Source organism: Beta vulgaris, chromosome 2, assembly GCF_026745355.1.
Source record: "Beta vulgaris subsp. vulgaris cultivar EL10 chromosome 2, EL10.2, whole genome shotgun sequence".
Classification (NCBI taxonomy): Eukaryota; Viridiplantae; Streptophyta; class Magnoliopsida; order Caryophyllales; family Amaranthaceae; genus Beta; species Beta vulgaris.
In genome coordinates this window covers 654,846-667,680 of record NC_079203.1, presented here as the reverse complement: position 1 = coordinate 667,680, position 12,835 = coordinate 654,846, and the positions used below count along the sequence as shown (strand labels likewise).

General features: G+C 34.9%; 1 protein-coding gene across 6 annotated transcripts; it reads left to right on the top strand.

Annotated features, from left to right (window-relative positions):
- Positions 1 to 3,017: 3,017 nt before the first annotated feature.
- Positions 3,018 to 12,501, top strand: LOC104906000 (probable protein phosphatase 2C 59). 6 transcript variants are annotated; one of them, XM_010694677.4, is made up of 10 exons: positions 3,034 to 3,175; positions 3,483 to 3,540; positions 3,682 to 3,742; positions 7,024 to 7,151; positions 8,733 to 8,831; positions 8,936 to 9,094; positions 9,925 to 10,011; positions 10,103 to 10,194; positions 11,198 to 11,272; positions 11,949 to 12,501. In XM_010694677.4, exons 2-10 carry the CDS (start codon positions 3,513 to 3,515, stop codon positions 12,195 to 12,197), a joined length of 978 nt encoding a protein of 325 aa, XP_010692979.2. In that variant the 5' UTR covers positions 3,034 to 3,175; positions 3,483 to 3,512; the 3' UTR covers positions 12,198 to 12,501. The 6 variants fall into 6 exon arrangements, with proteins under 6 accessions (XP_010692980.2, XP_010692979.2, XP_048493995.1 ...); XM_010694678.4 differs by lacking the exon at positions 3,483 to 3,540 and having other exon boundaries at positions 3,018 to 3,175; positions 3,602 to 3,742; XM_048638038.2 differs by lacking the exons at positions 3,034 to 3,175; positions 3,483 to 3,540 and having other exon boundaries at positions 3,547 to 3,742; positions 10,103 to 10,199; positions 11,949 to 12,106.
- The last annotated feature ends 334 nt before the right edge of the window (positions 12,502 to 12,835 follow it).

The following is a 12,835-nucleotide window of genomic DNA, read 5'->3' as shown; positions in this document are numbered from 1 at the left end:
TTAGTCAATTGTCAAAATGAAAAGAAAACATGTTGATAGCCCTAAAAAAAAAGGGACCATGGTATTTCGTGGCACAACCTCACAATAGAGCATATTCATATCTTAAATCAATCTAGAATATTCAACATTTTGTGTCTTTCTGTCAATATTGGAACAAGAATTAACATCCACCCCTTCCCAGATTGAAAAAACAGAAAATAAGAGGGGAATGTAGTGAGAATGAAGGAAAGTGGCCTAAGTGGGTGAATGACGTTATAAATTTTAGAACATGCATGTCATGAAAATTGCTTCGGTTTTTGCAAAGGCACGTGCATATAAAAGGTTAAAACTTCTATGCTGAATCTCTTGTGTCACTTTTATCTGGATTATATACTTGTGGATAAAAAGAGGGGACAATATTCATATAGGTAAAAATTCATATATAATTTGGTGTATTGACTAAGCAAAATTTGGTTGAGGTCATAGGAGTTCCATTTGAAGAAGTTAAAAGCTTGAGTTTAGAAAGAAACAATTTAATGAACTGGATTCACAATAACTTATTGTGCATCGAAAATTATATAATAAAGTTAGTTTTCATTTGATATAGTTAGTATTGAATGATATAGTCAGTTTTCGTATGATATAATAACCTTTTATATAGTAAGTTTTCGGATGATATAGTAGGGTCTTTTCTAATATAGTCAATTTTTGTGTGGTAAAGTTAGTTGAGGTGCACAATATTATTCTGAATCCGGTTGACCCAAGACATATTGTAAGTTTAAATGCTAGCTTTTGTAAGGACCTTATACTTCACTCCTTATATCTTGCTTATATGCTGACTTTTAAATTTAGTGTGTCAGGTCTAGAGCTTATATGTATCTTCTTATAAAGGATACTTTAAGGTAAAGTGTGATAGTCAAGTGTGATAGCCGGCATATCTCGTAATACAAAAGGATATTATCGTATCACATTTTGAGTAAATTCACCACGCGAAACTTCAAATTTCCATAATTAGAGCTTTTGATCATCAAAAAATTAGGGAAAATCTCACTCCATAAAAAATGAACAGTGGCAAGGATATGAATGATATCAATACTTAGTAATTAGAATTTCCACGAAGAAAATCCAAACTTGAAATAAAGATTGGCTTAACAACAATGTAAATGTTCTATTGTAAAAAAAAAAAATGTAAATGAGCCAAGCTTTATCAAAGAGCCAACACCAAGACAATAAGATCATGTTAAGCCAAGCAACAACACATCTATATCAAGGAGTTAAAAGTATCTCCCTCTTCTTCTTCTCAAAGTGAAGTTGATAATTAAGGAGAAAAAACAAGAAAATTTGATAAAAAGGTCTTCAGAATTTTTGATGACCAACCAATAAAACAAATAAGAGATAAAAAAAACCTCTGAAAGATGAAACGAACATAAATTACAAAGATGCGACCATTACTTATGTGTTTCTCTCTCTAACTAAACAACACTTTGTGTATATCACATACCTGTTAAATAATCATTGTCTCCTCGTATCTCCTTTTATATCAACATGATAAAGCTATATATGACTCGGTTTCATAACACCAATGTTATATATTTGTGAAACAATGCCGTCTTGCTATAGTTTCATCTAAATTTGAGGTATATCAATAACGTGATATTCAATATATAACCTTTATATCCGGCCATTTGGTTTGATCATAATAAAAAGACTTCAAGAGTACTTACTAATATTTAGACTTAAATCTGAAAAAGGTACATAGATAATTACTATTGACATGTCGCTAAATAAACTATTTTATTTTTACATAAAATAAAGACTAAAAAATTGAAGCCTCTTAAATTTTAAATTCATACGAAATAGCCTTTTTTTGGTAATTAGAGGTTAGCTAGTACTAGTTAGATGTCTATGTTAACTGTCAACTTTTACCTATTAGATTAGATGTTTGATGTGTTTGGTAGATAGTTATTACAAGTCTTACAACGGTTTGGGTTCACGGGCCTAATCATGCAATGCACCTAATCAATCCCGTATTTTTTTCACTACTACTGTAATAATACATCGGAAGTTTGGGTTCAATTAATCGTGCAATGCAATACATCAGTCTCATATGCAGTTTTCGTCAATATGGAAGCGACAGGGAGCATAAAGCAAACTGCGGGCCTTAGATAGGGAGATCCTTTAATTTATCCCCTTATCTGTTTATTCTATGCATTGAAATTCTATCAAGGAAAGATATACGAGATTGATTAGGTGAAACACATGGCACATTCAAAAGAACATCATATGACTTGAATATATAACGAATTCACGCTTGAGTCAATATATTGCATAAATCGTTGTAATGCATTGCATGATTAGGTGAACCCATCTATAACAAGATCTAACCAATCTCGTATATTTTTCAATACCGTCTCTTGAATTTTTTAACAAAGAAGAATGTAATTCTTGACCTACAAAATGCATTTTGTGAATATATAAATAATCCTTTAATTAACGAGGTACATAAAGTCCACCAAATTTTTAATTGATAAATTAGATTTATTGTTGATTTGTAATACATAGTGCCATAGTGGTATACAATTATGATACAAAAAGATTTGAAGTCCACAATTGACAAAGTTAGATACAAATTATGATTCTAAAATATTTTACAGTTTTATGCAATATAATGACTCAAGCTTTAATTTGTTATTTATTCAAGTCATATGATATTCTTTTGAATGTGACATGTGTTTCACTCTCGTTCCCTAGCTTTTTAAGATAGAAAATTCATCTCTTGTTTTAGCCTTCTCGTCCATCATGAAACTTCAATAAAAACTGGTGAACTATCCAACCTATCGCGGACTATCTAAGTACCTATCTAATCAATGATAAAAAAATTTCTATTTTTAGCTTTCGACCAAATAACTCCCTCTCAATTTTCAGCCAAAATTACCCGTCATAATTAGTGATATAAAATTCCCATTAACCAAATTTAGTATTGTTGTTAATCCATTGAAAATTTATTCTTTGAGAGGTAAAATTCAATCAAAAGTCTCCAATTTGCACACATCACTTTTTGCATTGTCAAACCAACCCCCCCAAAAAAACTAAAAATTAACCGAAACTCACAATTAAATTTCTTTATTTTCCCCCTCTCCTCTTTCTCTCTCTCTCTCTCTCTCTCAGTTTTTCTTCATTGTTTTTCTACTTTCAGGTAATTTCTGTGGTACCCTTTTTCTGCAATTTATTAATTTCGTTGCTGGGATAATGATCTTCGTTTTTCGTAATTCTAAGCTATATGTAATTTCGATTCTTTGGTCTATTTATTTTCAATTAATTTCCATTTTTGATATCATAATCTCGTCTGATCTTTAATTCTTTATCTGTAATTATCTATATTAATTTTGATCAAATATCTGCAATTGTATTTTGAAATTGAAATTTGTAAAAAGGTGGATGCAAATTTTTTGATTGGTGTGATTAAAAGCAATTTTTTTATTTTATTTTTACGGTTTTTTCAGGTTAGATTTGGTTGTTATCAGTAATTGGAAATGTATCTACGGGTGCCGCCACCTTCAGGTTGAATAGGGTTGATGAATATAGTTTTTTTATTGACTGCTACTATTGTTATTGTTTTTAGTTCCATACATCAGATTAAAGAGAAAAGAAGTTGTTGGATTTGTGAAAATTTGAGCAGTGAAATGGGTTACCTTGATTCAGTGTTGCAATCTTCCAACCAAGTTCATGCTGAGGAACAACCTGTCACCGGTGGCGGCCTCAGGTGATTTCTTCATGCCATTTTAGTATTTCACTTTACAATTTTTTTTTTTTGGATCTAGCTCTGTGTAAAGTCATGTTTGTTTTAACTTTATTAGCTGAAGTTCTTTTTCTCTTGAGATGGTAAATATTTTATCGTTGTCATGTTATCTGCCTGTTGAAAGTGAAGGAACTATGTAAGCGTTGACGGCGTTTGAATTGTTTTGATGTTGGATTATCCTTAGGAAGGGAGTAATAATGTGTGTGTGTGTGTATGTGGGTGTGCATATAGTTGGTCATTAATATGAATGTGTGTTATTGAAGGATAGCCTGATGTTGTTTCGCGTGTGAAATGAGTCGATTTCCATTTTTGAATTTGGAGGGCTTGTTGCTCAATGGATTATCAAAGTTCTTATGCTCTTGGTGGATCATATTTTAGCTCTAGGAGACCCGACTGTGCACAAAAATTCTGCATTGGAACTTAGAAAGGGAAACAAAAAGAAAAAGAAAAAATTCAGAGTTCAACCTTCTTACTAGGAATTGTTACTTGCTATGTCTGATAAGTAATTTTATTTTGGGTTAGAAGAACAAGAAAATGCATAACAAAGCACAAGATGAGATATCCTCACTGCCTATACCTATAAAAAAATATAATAATCATATTTCCTCATTCACTCCCAACATATGTCGCTGACCTTGCTACAAACAATGCATCTTTTAGCTTCATGTCCAACATTTTCAAATAACTTTGAATTGCTCATTTTTCTCTAAAGGTAATAGAGTCCATCCTCAAAGGAACTGAAGGTTATATCATCATCAGTTGACCATCTGTAGCCTTTTACCTTCATCAGTATGAGGCACCAATCCAAACTTAGCCCTCGTACCCTCCATTTTGGTTTCATTGCATCATTGCCTCTTAGAGTGTTCATTATGGGTAACTGGCTGCTGAATCTCATTACTAAAGCTAATTGGAAATCTGCATACTTATGTTGTTACTCAGGCATGAACTAAGTGATTGCCATGCCCAAACGCTTCAGAGTGTTCGTTGGCTTCATTGACCCAAGGAGAATCACCGTAGACCCTTGACGTAAACTATTGATACTTATTTGACAATTAAATGTCTGGTGATGGAATAAAATTGAGATGAGAATCATGTCGATATCGTGACCTTGAAAGATTGCCTATCTTCAGACTTTTTAAACTGATATGTCTCATCATTTCTCTCTTTATAATCCCATCTGTTTGCCCTTCCTATATTCATGTGCCTCGGGGAGTGTGCTTCCAAGTTCCACCTGTTTCATTTCCCTGTCCATGGTCTCTGACACATTTCTCTTGTCTTCTGGAAGCACTAATACTGCTTCAGAAAGTTGAATCCAGATGAAGCAGAGGCCAAGATTTCCCACGTTACCAACACTGTGGATGTCTTTGAACCACTTGTCTGTAAGACTAAAACTGATCTGACGGTTGTCATTTTCTGGAGGATGTGCAAAACTTTCACTCCAGCTAGAACCCATTTTCTACCGTCTTGCACTTTTTCTTTTGTGCCAGCCTTACAATTACTTGCCTAGACCCTAGTATGACAATTGCAGTCATTCTAACATGATAAGTCAGCCCTAAGATTTATAATACCTGTTAGTCCATCTTAAAGCCCTGCTGTATCTTTCTGTTTTCTTTGATTTATTCAGCTGTGCATACACAAGACTGAGAACTCTGATGAGAAAGTGTTTCAAAATGATAATCTGGCAGCTTAAAAGATTCTTGAATGATGACGAAAACCTGCTTGTTGGAGTTTGTTGAAGTGTAGAGTTGTAGACCAAAGGGCTTTCCTTTAATTCCAAACTTTTGTGGGTCAAAGATTCCATGAACAGGCAAGTACACCTAGGAAAGAGTTTTGGAGTATGAGTGGGTGGGTGTTGAAGTTAGTGTGAGAGGAGATATAGTCTTTTTCCCCCCACTTTTGTCCTTGTTTAATAATAGTTGCCCAAGCAAAAGCCTTCACTTTGATGACTAAGACTTGCATATGAATACAGTATGTGTAAGAGTTCTATATCGAAGAAAAAGCTGTTTGATTCGAAAGGCGAAAGTGGGAAAAGGTCAGCTTTTGGATAGACAATGTGCATTATGATATAGTATTCTCCAAAGAATTCACTCCTATCTCTCAAATTACAAGCAAATTTTACCCTTGTCTGTAAGCCTTGATAGTTATGGTAGCTTCTGCTTCGGTGAGCCTTTCTCTAAAATAGACAGGTGATGCTTGCTTTGATGAGGTAGTTAATATGTGTCTTGTTTGCCGTTTATAGTCTTTGATTACATATGAGTAATTAGGCAGAAGAAGATATATACTCAGGTAGCAGGGTGCATTAGTGATGAATCAATGGTGCATGCCGTTTATTTTCTCGTAGAAACTTTTATTAAACAAGTCATCAATGTCCTTTTATGTTACATTCACAAATGGATCTGTTAGGGTGGGTGTATTCGAGTGTTTGACACACCATGGCAAAAGTTTGGAGACGGGCCTTGGGCGGGGAAATGGCATGCATGAAACTTTCAGATTCCAGAAGGCATTTGCTTATGAGCCAATACATGCACATTTGTAAGGCTGGGCTTGTTTGCTAATACTTATAAGCATTTTCATCTCACCCCCATTTATGAGCTTGTATTACGTAATTTATTTTCCTACTAGTCTGCTATTCAAAATAATACTACCTCCGTTTTTTATTATGTGCAACGATTTGACATAAAGTAGAGAGGGAAAATGTCTAATCGTTGCAAATAATAGAAAACGGAGGTAGTATCATGTTTAATTCATAATTTTGCTGGAGTGGCAATCAGGGGCGTAACTACGTTTTTGCATATAAGGTTCCCGCACAGTTTTTTTTACTTATGGGATGCGGACCAAGTAGAAACATCTGCTTGTTTTCTTATAATTTACTGTAAAAAATATAGTGCTTTCTTTTGGGGTATTTTGGTGGTGGTGGTGGTTTCCTGTCAGTGTCGTCCCTTGTTTTTGTTGAGTAGCTAACATGAGTGCTGGGAAGAAGGCAATAGTTAAGAAACATAGGTGACATAAGTATAGCAGGACGCCAGGACCTTCATTCAGAATTTTGATATCCATATATATCTTTTTTGAAGATCAAAATAATTGTTGAAATTGTTTAAGCTGGCTAAAGTTAAAATCTCAATGACTGCCGCTATGATGTAAATGGAAACTGGAAACATAGTGACTCAAGATTGTTAATTACTTATATTGGTGCAATTGGCATGTATGACCTTTCGATATACTAATTGTGATCTTTATGTGAACAGTCAAAATGGTAAATTTAACTATGGATATGCGAGCTCTGCTGGGAAAAGGTCATCAATGGAAGACTTTTACGAGACTAGAATCGATGGTGTTGACGGAGAGATAGTTGGCCTATTTGGTGTCTTTGATGGTATATTTCCCTCTCTTAACCTCCTCCCCATGCTTTCTAATGGATGATACTGGTTTTGTGTGTGCATATAATCAATCCCTTCACACTAGCTCTAATTCAGTTTAAAGGATTGCTTGAGCCTTTTGCTATATCATAGAGATGGATAATATGTTTATGTTGGTGGGGCTGGAATTTTTTGATTTTTACTATATATATTGATTATTTGATGTGCGAGCAGATGGGAAATCCGAAGTTAAATATTTGGTGGTATTTTTACACGTCACGACTATAAAGGGTATAAGTTGTTGGTTTGAATTTATGATGACCCATGTTGTGAGTTGGATCAGTAGGACTTTTCATTATGATATACTTCCTCCGTTTCAAAATAGTTGCACCATTTGCTTTTTCACGTTTGCCAAGTAGCTTTTTTGAACGTTAATATCTCTAATTGCGTATAAGTAAAAATTATAAAAAGTTGATATTTGAAATCCTCGTATTGAGACGAATTTAACAAGATCCCACTTTACTATTTTTTTTCTTATATAATGATGAGAGAAAGCTTGTCAAGGTTGGTTCATGAATAGTGACCAAATGCCAAATGGTGCAACTATTTTGAAACAAAGGAAGTATATATTATTATTATTAGCTTAAGAGTTTCACTAGACTGTTATTTCTTTCAAGGTTTATGTTATTGGATAACCCTTATTAATTTACAAGAAGGAGATTGATATTGATAATTATTGAGTGGAGCTTTGTGCTTGCTTATTTTCCAAGTGTTATCGCGCTTATAGTTACACCCTTTTCTCGTGGCTTGCGCGCTTCAAAACCCTCTTGAGTTCCTCGTTTAAGGATTCATCTTCTTATTTTTATTTGGGTCTCAAACAAATACCATTCTGCAGATGAACCTATATTCTCTTATTTCTGATATTCAGCTATGGCTGCATGCCTTCCCCTGAATTTTTCAGTGGAATTATGTGATGTTCTTGTCAATTCCTTTTTCCAGCTTTGGATAATTGGATAATTTTTTGAGAGGTGAATAATGATACCTCTATAATATTTAAAAAGCTATTGGAAAGAGTTGTGTGAGTTTAAGTAAGGATTGCACTGTTAACTGAACAAAAGTATTCTCAGTGACATATTGAAAAATTCATCATTGGGATATGATATTCTCAATTCTATGATGAACAAATTCAATGGTTCTATGGCTTTTTCGTATCACTTCCAACTGGTAGATGTACAGAGTAATTACTGCTTGAAGTGTTCTAAAATTGCAATAGCTACTTACTATGGCAAATGTGGTATGTCTAACAACTTAGCCATCTATAGATCACTTTCAAAATAGGTTTTCTATACTGGACTGTGACATTGCCATGGGAATGGGATTATATCTCTTTGGACTCTGGTTCCTTTTAGATCATTCTTGGATGCATACACTTTCATTATTTTTGTGGTTTACCTTGAAAAACTGAGGATCTTTGGATGGGGAAGGGTGTTTTTTCTCTGTTCAGTGACCATCCTGATTGTTGATCTCAGTCAGGCTCACTTTTTCCCTTATTTTCAGTCATCTATTTGTGTTTCTATCCGTTAACCTTTTGCTTTCAGGACATGGTGGGGCTCGAGCTGCTGAATTTGTGAAACACCATCTTTTCAGTAATCTGATCAAGCATCCAAAGTTCATTTCTGATACCAAATCAGCTATAGGTTTGTGTTCTCAGATCTCTGGACCTTATCTTGTTAGTGTTAAAAAAAAACTAAATTACTTGCTGATCGTGGACTTATTTATCTTACCTTATTTCTTATTGCAGCTGATGCTTACACCCATACAGATTCTGAATTTTTAAAATCTGAGAACTCCCAGAACAGGGATGCAGGATCAACTGCTTCCACTGCTATCCTTGTTGGCGATCGTTTGTTGGTTGCTAATGTGGGTGATTCAAGGGTGGTTATATGCCGAGGTGGTGAAGGCAAGTGCTGAATGGACATCTTACATCGCATAGAAGTCTTATGTTTCTAGTCATATGTCAAGAATTGGAATTTCACTGCAGTTAACTTTTTATCTACAGACCAGCAGGCTTTCAGTTGCATTATAGTTTTAAAGCACCATCTTTGATTGTCTAGTGTATTTGGAGGGAATGGGAGGGAAGAGAGTCATGGATCCATTTTCCCTTATTTGGATACAAAATGGGGGACTGGAAAGTTATCTTCTCCCTTTGATAAACCAAATCCTTGCAATAAGCTTCATTGAATCTTCCCTTCCCTTTGATAAAAACCAAATCCTTCCAATATTGGAAAGAGCTTAGTTAAAGAAAAGCTATCCACTTCTCTCGTTATGCTTCCGTCTAATCTTATCTAAACACACTGTTGGTCTGAAACTGTTTCCCCATGATGCTCTTTACTTTGATTAAAGAAAAAGCATAGCCATGAATTGTTTTGAGGTTTGAAATCAAAAGGTGCAGAAATTATAAGATTAATTCCATTTGGAATTTGTTTACCATTTCAACCCTCCAATGAGTGTATTACGTTATGAATTATGATATTTGGTTTGTTGTCTAGTTTACCTTGAGTGTCATCATCTTATTCTGGTCCATTAGTGAAAATCTATGTATATGCTTTTAAGGCCTTCTTTATGAGGCTGAAATCAATATGTTCTTAGCCAATTTGTTTGCGTTGACTGGAGAATACAATGAGATTAATTTCCTTTCTAATGAATAGTTGGGAATTATCTGTTGACAACAATTCTTTGAAGTGGTTCCGTAACTCATTTTGTCCATATTTTCCTACCAACTCTTTGCAGCAATTGCTGTTTCCCGAGATCATAAGCCAGACCAAAGTGATGAACGACAACGGATTGAGGATGCAGGGGGTTTTGTTATGTGGGCTGGTAAGGATTTTTGACAGCCAGTCCTTTTGATTTTAGTTTCTTCCATCCTCTGTAATTTGTTGAGTTTGGATGGGTGACGTTTGATAAACAGGAACTTGGCGGGTTGGAGGTGTTCTTGCTGTTTCTCGTGCTTTTGGTGACAAACTCTTGAAGCAGTATGTTGTTGCTGACCCTGAGATTAAGGTCAGGTGAAGAAATTTATGGCTCTATGATTATTAACTGTCTTCATCATAAACTTCTTGGTATAAGAAACTACAATATCATTGCCGGACTCCCAGTTCGTGTATTTAATAAAGTATCAAAAGTTCTTACTCCCGCCTGGTAAAAAATGTTACATTACCCTCATAATTAAGGACATGAAATGATTTTACTGAAGAATCTTTTATCATAATTGGACCATATGGATATTCCTCTTCACTCAGACTAATTAAGGGCACTGTGAGAACCCAATCATAAGTTGTTTTAATTCTTAGAAAATTTCTTAAGACATCCCAATATAGTATATGTGGCTATTCTATATCCGGATGGAGGTAGTATATAGAGTTTGGACTTTGGAAGGTTATTGCTTAAAATCTGTTACATTGATGGCATAGAGCAGGGGAATATGACCCCTGATCCATTGTCATCTACATTTCCCCTCCCTTCTGTGATAACCTCCTGGATACATGACATGCATGTATCTTGATGGTTACTATCTAGATCGTGACTTTACCTTTCCTCTCACATCTTGTGTCTTGGTTGTTTGAACATGTCTCATTTGCATTGTTTAAGAGAGGAGCTTGCTTACTGTTTCTTGGAAAACCATCTGAAAGTATTTTCTCTTAATCAAAATTTGTTGGCTCTTTCTTTTGGTTCTTTTAGCTACATAGGAAAACCACATCATGTTGTACCGATGCTTGCATATCTACTGTGTATTAAACATATACATTCTGTATAACTTTAGATCCAAAAATCTTTATTTTTATTTTTATCAAATTTTTTGGTGGTGTTATATGTACTTCCTCATTTTCTTTGCTCTATACATTTCTTGTTGCACTGTTACTCCATGTTAAAGAACAGGTAATAAACATTCCACTCTTCCAGCATGATGAATTTATGATTACATGCATGGCATAGCTGTCACGGTCAAAATTCCTTTGCATTGTTGAAATTGGGCAAAAACGTAAGGTAAATTTATGTTTTTCAGGAAGAGAAAGTTGACAGCTCTCTTGAGTTCCTTATTCTTGCAAGTGACGGATTGTGGGATGTCGTCTCTAATGAGGTTTGCTATATCTAATGCTCCTTCTTGATCATTGATCAAAACTAATCGTTTCGACTCACTGTAATAATAATTTGATCTTCTTGATCTTTCTCTTTGTGCCAAAACAATTTCTTGGCCTCCTTGCCTCTTGATTTGATAAATTTGTCATTTAAGAAACTTCATGCTCACCATACTTGGCAAAGATAACCATACCCGTTATCGGATCTTAAATGATTCTACATGTACCTGGAATTACATGACCTAATTATGAACAGAACTGGTATGGACTCGACCTGGAATTAGTATGACTTATAATGATTGTTTAATGATAACAAGTAATTGGCAACAGATCAATATATGAAACCAAATTGGATAGACCGGAAACTGTACTGAATGACTCATCACCCAAAAATGACCTGGACCACATTGATTCGAATTGAGGTGGATCCTAATGATCTGTTTTGCACCTCTAATCTTTACTGGCATGTACATCCTTTTTGGAGTTTCCCTTGAAGTATACCTTGTGAACCCACTGAAAGTAGAACCTTGTCCTTGACAACGACTAGCACAACCTTTATTGCAATACTAAAAAAAACGGGGGAAGTAATCGCTAATATGCAATCAGTTAGACTTATTATCTCTTTCTGCTTTTCATAATGGCTGTTGCTTAACCTAAACTTTGTTTAACAATTTGCAGGAGGCGGTTGAAATGGTGAAACCCATTCAGGATTCTGAGGAAGCAGCAAAGAAGCTTATGAAAGAAGCTTATCAGCGAGGTAGTGCAGATAACATCACCTGTGTAGTCGTCCGGTTCCTGGAAAATTCCTCGACTCGAGTGTCAAGCAATCAGGGTGATTCCTTGAATAGGCATTCAGGTGGCAGTGGTGATTCTTCAACCCAGCTCTCTGGCAATCAGGGTGATTCCTCCAAGGGCGTTTCTAAATAAAACTTCTCCGTGTGCTCTTTAAGTGTCTGAATAGGCTGGCTGTCTGTAAAAATAGGTGCATATGAAATCACAAACCTGATTATAGATTAATCGAGAAACGGGACTCGGCATAAATTGTAATGTTCGTAGGTGAAAATTATGTGTTGATGTAATTGTAATTTAGATATTGTGGAGTACTGTTTATGATCTAATTTAACTATATAGATGCTAAATTATGACTTGTAAAAGAGCTGGAAGGTGCCATTAACTGTCTCAAATGGTAATCAAGAAGTTGATATCTCTCTTTGTGCTGTCCTTGCAGCAACTGCGGTATGAAGTAAACTTGTCATTACTCATTAGTTGCAGCTCCTTTTATGTTGATGAGGGGAAGGTTGTCCACCAAGCTCCATGCTTCATCTGGATACTAATTGTTGCACCTTGACTGCGTTAAATAAAATTTTACTCCCTTCATTTCAGAATATAGTGCTTCTATTCTATTTTGGATGTCCTACAATAAAGTGCCTATTTGAAATCATTCAATTTTAGTTACTTTGTGTTGATCATATTGGGTTTTTTTTGTTCATAATTTTGCACAAGTTGTGATTGATGTTGTTTGCTATTTTGCTTTAAAGAAAAGGGAGAAACCATTGACAACCTAA